This window comes from Cervus elaphus, chromosome 27, assembly GCF_910594005.1.
Source record: "Cervus elaphus chromosome 27, mCerEla1.1, whole genome shotgun sequence".
NCBI lineage: Eukaryota > Metazoa > Chordata > Mammalia > Artiodactyla > Cervidae > Cervus > Cervus elaphus.
Window position 1 is genome coordinate 9,223,090 of NC_057841.1, and position 9,343 is coordinate 9,232,432.

Here is a 9,343-nt window from a genome sequence, read left to right on the forward strand (position 1 = left end):
TGGGGGCTCTCTCCCCACATCCGAGGCATCTCTGTTGCTTGGGCTCCCACCATGCTCCTCTCCGTGGACAGGTTGGGGTCCTCTCCACTTAGCACCCAGACTACCCAGGGCCTGCCTTCCTAAACTGTCAGATGGCTCAGACATTTCAGACAACCCCCCGTCTCACACTGCTGCCGCCCCTACCTGGAGGAACAGAGCAAATGGAGGCTCCTCCTCCCCACTGTGGGCTGGACAACTTTTTATCTTGAGGCGAATATTCCATCTCCTTCCTCATTTGATATGTGGCCAGTTTCTTAAATTGTTATGATTATATCTCCCTAAGTATGGTTCGGTTTTCCCTTGTCCCTTTTCTAGTCTGTCCTGAAATTGAACTCAGTGATCCAAGTATATCTTGGGTCACTTGTTCTAGGCCCTTGATTTCTTCATAGTTTAAGATCATATTGATAGCTCCCAGGTGGCCCAGTGGCAAAGAATCTGCCTCCCAAAGCAGGAGATTCAAGTTCAATCCCTGGGTCGGTAAGATCCCCTGGAGGAGGAAATCGTAACCCACTGCAGTCCACGGGGTCGCTGAGTCAGGTGCGACCTCGCATGCACAGGATCATCCTGACATTTTTGGCAGTTCTACCATCCTTAGACTGCCATCAAATACAATTTTTTTGGACCCAAGCTCGAAGCCACACACTCCTGCCTGTTATATTCCACCCTGTCGAAGTTTGCTGTCCCCAGGCTATCACATTCTGGTACATTCCCCACGGTTATTTCCTCTTGCTTTACCCTGAAATGTCCGTCTCCTCCTAAATGGAAACTGAAAACCTACCAAATTACACTCATAATCCTTTTGCAATTTAAATCTTGATTTCGAACTTGCTCTTCGTGAGGAGTATTAAAGGACAGGAAGTTTATGACAAAAACCATCACGTGTGTGTCAGCTGTTACCTGCTCTTTCTCCAGATTCTAAAACCCATACATTATTTCTGTTTTCTAAGAAATTAGAAGTTCACATGATCTTTCCAGCCCTGCCCCTGATTAACCTGTCATTTATAGTAGATCAGTATATTGGGACTGAACAGTATATAAATTAGGGATTTTTGTGAATTCACAGCTATGGACCGCAGATTCAATCATTTGGGCATGGTTTTTCTTAACATGTTAAACCTACTGCACACAAGTAGCGATTAGATTTTCTAACTAGAATCACAGCATGTTGCGCTGTGGTTCTGGTAGCAACCTCAGTAACCGTGTGCTTCACATCCCTTAGCTGTGCAGCTCGGGGCACGTGATTTGCCCTTGGCTATGGAGCCTGCTGATGGCTTTCGCTAAATGAGAAACCTGGTCTTCTGCTTCGCAGTTCAGTGCCATTGTTAACTTATGGACATACCTAGATCAATACCTGTTTACTTTTCTGAACTTGTGATATGAAACCCAGAATTGATCTCCTTTCGATAAGTCACTAGTGTTTGGTGGCATCTGTTGAGGGAGTGATACACAGCTGTTTGTATGAATTCATAGAAATAGATCTAAGTGGGACTGGGAGGCCATTCATTTTCTTATAAGGCTGGAAGGGTGGAGCAGTGGCCGTTATACCAGGACATGTGTTGTACTCACTTCCCTTTTAGCAATTTAGAGTGAGCTTTTCATCCAGAAAGGTTAGAGGGGTAACAGAACATTTCCACGGTGACTGTCCTGGTAAGGAGACGGAGCAGAGTTTTGCGTCTCCTGCATGGAACATCATGCAAGCATCATTGCTCTTTCTTTCCAGCTGGTGGACCAACTGGCTGATCCCAGCTATCTCGGCACTGGTTGTAGCCCTGATGTATCACCTCTACACTTCGGAAAACTAAACGCATTCTCAGAAGCCAGTGGAAGAAAAGACTGCTTTGGTCCGGGAAGAAAGAAGCCACCACTCTTAACTTTGACTGACAGAACCCTTCACCTGAAAATAATCTGAATACACCTGTTTTCCTTTCCTCCTACATTAGACACAAACCAAAACTGTTCCATTCTTTCAACTACTGAACTTCTAGAGTGTGCCTTCTTATTCGTCACCTTTGTTCTGATGTTCCATCACTACATCATTTGCTTATTGTGGACAAGGTCTTTTAAAACATACCACCATGCTGAGCTGTCTGTTGGGTATATAATTGTCTTTCATGTTTAGAATCTGATTACTTGGCGGTCATTTAATGCTCTCGTCTTTCAGACCCAAGTTGTCCAAGGTGAGGAGGGGTGTCCTTGGGTCATTTGTTATGCTGCTTCATCTAATTGAATGATCAGATTTTGCATGTTTCTAGTGTAGGTTTTTTTTTTTTTTTTTAAGGAAATTAAGGAAGGCCCAGAAATAATAGCTTAAGGATTGCTAATCATTGTTCTACAAAAAACAACCGAATAGATAATAAAAGGAGAAAGTGGCCTGCGAGACCTAGAAAAGATACTCTATCTTGTCTTTGATTAAAAACACCAGCAGTGTCAACAAGAAGCCTGAGAACCATGAGACAACATTGCCGCTGTCCCATCTCTGAGCTTAAACAGTTTGCACAAAGCTTCTGATTGCACAGAGATCTTCAGCTGACAGTTTCTCAGGTTCTACAGACTCTCCTTCAGAAGTGAAAACTGCTTTTGTGCCCCCATAAGGAAATCTTGATTCCCTAATCTGGCTTTTTTGGGGGAGGGATCTAACTAGCATTTATAGAGTATTTTCTTCTACTACATCAAAATATGCACTTTTAAGCTCAGACGAAAGTTTGAGTGAGGTAGACAACATTGTGGGTCACAATTCAAATTTAAGAGAATCGTACAAAGCATTTTCTAAGACTGTGAATCAATGAAGCTAGGCAGTAATGAAAAAAAAAAAGCCGGAAATATAAAAATACTTGCAGGTGGAACAACACACTGCCAAATAACACGTGGGTCAAAGAGATCTCAGATAATTTTAAAATGTCTTGAACTAGTGATTCACTAATTTGTACAAACACACACTTGAGATTATGGGACATTTGGAGTCTTGATTTTTGGAGAAATTTAGCTCTGGTGACAGGCCACGGGGAACTCTGGTGTGACTCTGATTCAACCATCCCATTCTTGTTTATTTTCTACCCTGTGCTTTTTTTTCCTCTCAAGAAACTTGAGAGATGAATTTATAGACTCGAAGTACATCATAGTTAGCTATGATTGTCCATTGGCATACTAGCCGACTGACGAGCCATGGCATTCATCAGAAATATCTAAAGCACATTAAAGAAGTTGTTTAAATTTCAGAGCATACATAGATTTTTATAATCAATGACATGTACCACCCTCTGCCTCTTTTGTGACTGGAGGTTGGAGTGAATGTTGGAGAGCTGTGGGGGAGGTGTCTGTATCACATGGGAAAATGCCTGGCAGAGGACTACTTTGTCCAGATTTTAATAAACATATTCCTGGAACAAAACTCATGCCTCTCTTGATGGACCTGAAGCGCCCGCCCTCCCTGTGCATGTTGGTACATCCACAGACAAGTCAGCAGGCTCTGCTGTAACGTGCTGTCATGACTGTTAGTCATGGATAGGTCAGCTAAATAAAAACCGTGGACCTTCACCCTGCTTTTTGAGGCTACCTGTCAAGGGTTTCCATGTCGAGTTCCCCAGTTCTTCCTCTGGGATAGCAGAGCAGTTGGTTCACAGCTCCGGATGTGGTTTTCAGCATCATTATGAATGGTGTGTCTGGAAATAGTATAACCAAAGCGATTGAGGCAGGCCCCTCACCCCCACCCCCGGCCCCATAGCTGGTTCCTGTGAAGCTTGAAATGACCACCAAACTCACACTCCAGTGAATTATTTGTATGTCTCTCATCTGGATCTCTTAGAAGCTTGCTTTAAATTAGAATGAGGATGAGATACTTGGCATGGGAAATTTGGGCAAAGTGACTGTGATTGCAATATTTACAGTTAAAAGCCGTGTCCTGCCCGTGTGCAGAATCTGTGAAGCTGGGTTGCCCCAGCCTCCAGGCGCCTCTTTCTGCTCTGCCCTGACTGCATGTCTTTGCTGTCACCTTATCTGGAAGCCCAGTTTGGTTTGGCTTCGTATCAGGGTGGGGAGCTCTGGGACTGGGGGTGGTCCACAGTCGCCCTTAGAGATCAGGGTCCACTCCTGTGCCACCAGCATTAGCAAAGACAAGCTTTCATATCACCTCTGTCCTCTGCGAGCCTGATCACGGCCCTGGGAGGAGTGGGCATGGAAGAGAATACGTGATGGTGGGCATCGGGCTGGACTTACCTGTCTGCTGTGTCTAGCTGCCCAAAGGGTGGGCAGACTTGGGGGAGGGCAACTGGAGAGGAAGCCGTTTTATGCAGGAAGCCTGGCCTTGATCTCTAGAAACTGTAGAAAGCCATGCAAGGGATTCCCATGGTGACTGGAGGAGGGGCGGGGGGTTCACCTGGAGGCGTGTTTTGTAATCAGTTGTTTGAGAACCTGAAAGATCTGCAGTCATTCTCTAAATTCTAAAACATAAATCACAGTCTTAATTTGTTTTTTTGAAAGTCAAACATGAACATCAAACATCAAGATAGAAAACGAATACCAAGTTGTTGGTGGGAATGATGCATCTCTCAAGGAAAGTCCTAAAAAATGGAGAAATAGGTAACCTTGCATTCTGCTTCTGTCCGCTGTTGTCTCATGCCTCAGTATCTTCCTAGTTATTCCACTTTCCTAGTGAGGTTGATGATGCAAAGAACCCCTAAGTCGTGAAAATCAGCCCTCTGAACTTTGGAAGCAGAATTTCTTAAATAAAGGCTAGCTGTTAGGGAGGGTGAATAGGCAGCAGGTCTTTCTGATCCCATGGTTAGTTAGTCTCTGCACCTCCTGGTATTTGGCTTTTCCAACTGAAGTTGACTCAAGGTTTCAGGCTGGCCTTGAAACAGTTACACTTCTGGGGTGGGGCTGTGGGTGGACTCCACCACTCCCTTAAAGAAAGAAACAAGTGAGACAAAAGTTTAAAACACTTATTTATATTTATTTATTTGGCTGCAACAAATCTTAGTTGCAGTTTGTGGGATCTATTTCCCTGACCAGGGATTGAACCCAGGCCCCCTATATTGGGAGCTCAGAGTCCTAGCCCCTGGGCCACCAGAGCAGTCCCCAAGTGAAACAAACTTGCTTATATCTGCAGCTAACATCCTCCAAAAAGAAATTATACAAAAGGAACAACTGCAAAAATTGTTTACCTTCAATCCAAATAATTTAAGAAACCATTAAAATGACATTTTAGATAAGAAAATTCTATTTGTTTTGATATTCTTGGAGCCATGGAGAAATTCTGGTACAATTAGAAGTTCTGGTAGAAAGAATTTAAAATTCACATGATACGTCTAAGTAACATTGATCCTGTGGCAAGCATTCAATCACTTTGGAAACTCTTGTTTCATTGCCCTAATATTTTATTCCTAACAATTTATTTCACCTTTATGATTATGCTTGTCATGTGATAGCTCTTCAGGAAGAAGTCATCTGAGAATTGTCAGATGGACATATTTAGTACAAGTCACAGCATTGCTCTCACATTCACTTTCTCAGTTAACCAGTTCAAGAACACAGTACAAGATTCATAATTATCTTGGAAGAAAACATAGGCATAGTTCTTGATGATTTTGTAGTAGGTGATCATTTCTTAGATACTGATACCAAAAGCACAAACCACAAAAGAAGAAATAAACTGAATTTCTTCAGAATTAACAACCCTGTGTTTTAAAGGACCCCATCAAGCAAGTGAAAAGACTACACACAGAACGGGGGAGAATATTTGTGTATCATATTTTAATAAGGGACTTCTAAAGAACTCTTACAATGCAATAAAAGATAATAATTGAAAAACAAGCAAAGGATCTGACTGTACATTTCTCCAAAGAAGAGGTGCAAAGCCAATGAGCACATAAATGGGTTGATTTCAACCAGCATTAGTCATTAGGAAATGGAAGTCAAAGACACAATGAGATACCACTCCACACCCACTAGGAAGGCCATCATAAAAAAATCTGATGGTGGCAAGTGTTGACAAAGACATGGAGAGATTGGAACCCTGTGCCTTGCTGGTGGGAACGTAAAATGGTACAGCCACTGATGAAGACATGACGGCAGTTGCTTAAAAAGTTAACACATTCCTATGATAAGTCATTGGAAAAGCATATTAAAAAGGGAGTGTATATATAACTGAGTCCCTTTGCTGTATGACAGAAATTAACACATTGTAAATCAGTTATGTGTGTGTGTGCTCAGTCATGCCCCACTCTTTGTGACTCCATGGACGGTAGCCTGCCAGGCTCCTCTCACTGGAATTTTTCAGGCAAGAATATTGGGGTGGGTTGCCATTTCCTACTCCAGAGGATCTTCTTGACCCAGGGACAGAACATGTATCTCCTGCATCTCCTACACTGGCAGGCAGACTCTACCACCATACCACCCTATACTTCAGTTGAAAAGAAATTAAACATAGAATTACTGTGACCCCAAAATTCAGTATGTTCAATAAAATTGAAAGCATACTCATACAAAAGGACTTCCAAAGTGGCACAGTGGTAAGGAATCCACCTACTAAACAGGAGACATGAGTTTGATCCCTGGGTCAGGAAGATCCCCTGGAGAAGGAAATGGCAACCCACTCCAGTATTCTTACCTGGGAAATCCCATGGACAGAAGAGCCTGGTGGGCTACAGTCCATGGGGTTGCAAGAGAATTGGGCACAACTTAGCGACGGAAACAACAGAAAAGTCATACAAAAACCTGTACATCAATGTTCATAGCAGCGTTATTCATAATAGCCAAAAAGTCCAAACAACCCAAGTATTTGTTCATCAACAGATGAGTGGATAAAAGATGTTTTATATCCATGCAATGGAGGGTTATTGGATGATAAAAAGTACTGTGTGTGTTACAACATGGCTGAATCCTGAAACAGTACGCTGAGTGAAAGTGGTCACAAAAGGCCATACTGTGTATGACTCCACTTACATGAAGTGCTCAGAACAGGCACATCTATGGAGACAGAAAGGGGTTGCCTAGGGTTGTGGAGAAGTGACGAGTGACAGCTAGTGCATATAGGGTTTCTTTTGGGGGTGATGAAAATGTTCTAAAATTGATTAAGGTGATAGCTACACGTATCTGTGAGTGTATCAGTACTAAAAAACATTGAATTATGCAGTTTAAAATGGGTGAGTTGTATGGTGTGGGATTATAATATAGTTCAATAAAGCTGTTACAAAAAATTCAGCACAGGGCTTCCCTGTTGGCTCTGTGGGAAGGAATCCCGTGGACATGGGTAATGCAGGAGACATGGATTTGACCCCTGATTTGGGAAGATCCCACATGCGGTGGAGCAACTCAGGCCATGAGCCACAACTACTGAGCCGTGCTGCCCAAGAAAAGCCACTGCGGTGAGAAGTCCACGTGCCGCAGCTGGAGAGTAGACCTCGCTCTCCGCAGCTAGAGAAGGCCCGCACAGCAATGAGGACCCAGTACAGCCAAAAAAATAAAATCATAAAAAAAAAGTCAGCACAAACAGCCCCTGTTGTTGTTCAGTCACTAGGTCCTGTCCCACTCTTTACTACTTCATGGACTGTAGCCCTCCAGGCTCCTCTGTCCATGGGATTCTCCAGGCAAGAATACTGAAGTGGGTTGCCATTTCCTCCTCCAGAGAATCTTCCCCACCCAGGGATTGAACTCACGTCTACCTGCATCTCCTGCACTGGCAGGCGGATTCATTTCTACTGGGCCACCAGGGAAGCTCAAACATCTTCTACCTCCAAGACATTGGTCCTTTCCCTTGTCTGTCATCTTGGAAGCATCCAGCCGGTCATGCCAGCTTTGGGAGTCACTCGCATCCCACTCACACACTGCATCACTTCCTGAAATCAGCACTCTGGTAGAAGTGACCTCTTTCAGGATGTGGGGTGTGAAGACAGAGAAAGGAATCTTTCTTTTTACTTAATATTTTGTTCTCTGATATGTTTTTTGAATGAAAATGTATAACTTGTGCAGTTAAGACTAAGAAACACCTCTATTGATCTGTCTGTTCTCTACTCAAAGCCACCTCCCTTCTCTAACTCCAGTGTCCCCGCCTTAGTGCAGGCCTTCAGCTCTTTTCTGAATGTCTGCTGCAAATGCTCCCTGTCTTTTCCTGCTACTAGTTCTGTTCCATGGTGTATCCTTTAAGCCTTGTCCAATTCATGGGACAGAGGAGGTGTCTGTTTGTTGACGGATTAACTAAACTAATAAATGACTGAAGTCCCTTAGCTGGTCTCCCACCTCACATCTCTGTTTCTAGTCTTTTGTGTGTTTTATTGTATTGTTCTAAAATACCACTTTGATATCACCCTTGCACGAAAGCTTCAGTGATGGCATAAGTCTAAGGCAGTGCTGAAGGCTCTTGGTAGGGCTGCTCCTCAGCCTGTAAGGATATTAACTTTAAGAACTACAGCCAGAAGGCTGGCTCCCAGTTTTGCATACTGGAGCCCAGGTACGTTTGTGGTCAGGTGTGAAGTCATGTCCGACTCTTTGTGACTCCAGGGACTTGTAGCCCGCCAGGCTCCTCTGTCCAAGGGATTTCCCAGGCAAGAATACTGGTGTGGGTTGCCATTTCCTCCTTCAGGTCATCTTCCTGACCCAGGGATCGAACCCGCATCTCCTGCGTTGGTAGGCAGATTCTTTACCACTGAGCCACCAGGGAAGCCCAGGTATGTTTAGGCTCTAGCAGTTTCTCAGCAATGACAAGAGACGGAGAAAGGTGTTATCTGACAAAGCACTGATATTCTTAGCGTGTCAGAACCAGTTGGCCAGTGAGGCTAGGTTAGTACCTAGACCTTGGAGCCTGTCCAAAAGATGGAGGGTTGAGAGAGGCTGGAAGGTTATCAGTTGCAAACAGGAGGGCAAGGCTGCTTACACACCCAGAGGTCAGGGAAGTTCTGTGCTCTTGGAGCTGAGTTTGATTAACTTCTGCTAGTTACTCTTTATCTATGCCGAGCTGCAGTATCTCTTGACTTCAGCAAAGCCACCCCAGACCTGAGCCTGTAGACTCTCCCAAGCTGGTAAAGTTTACTTGGCAGTAAGCCCTCCCTAAAAGCTTTCCTTTTAACAAAAACCTGTAGGTCTTAAGGGCCCTGACTGACACTCTCCTTCTGGGAAAATCGTGATTATTTCAGTATTCAAGACTTACCACTGAGGCCAACGATAACTAGAGAAAGCATATTTCTCTTTCCTCTTGGTGTGAGATTGGTCACTGATTTACCCCTAGACACTGAAACACTGGATATCTCATAGGAGAATTCCCAACAGATACAACTGGGAACAGCTCAATGTTTTTGGCTAAAATCCCTGAAGA

The 9,343-nt window shown here is 43.8% G+C and overlaps 1 protein-coding gene across 1 annotated transcript in view; it reads left to right on the plus strand.

The window, feature by feature from the left end:
• LOC122684806 (cytochrome b5) overlaps positions 1-3,427 on the plus strand; it is a 34,132-nt gene extending 30,705 nt beyond the window's left edge. Inside the window, exon 5 of the mRNA XM_043889213.1 lies at positions 1,760-3,427. Coding sequence (XP_043745148.1) covers positions 1,760-1,841 — 82 coding nt within the window. The 3' untranslated portion in view covers positions 1,842-3,427. The remainder of the gene's footprint in view (positions 1-1,759) is intronic.
• The last annotated feature ends 5,916 nt before the right edge of the window (positions 3,428-9,343 follow it).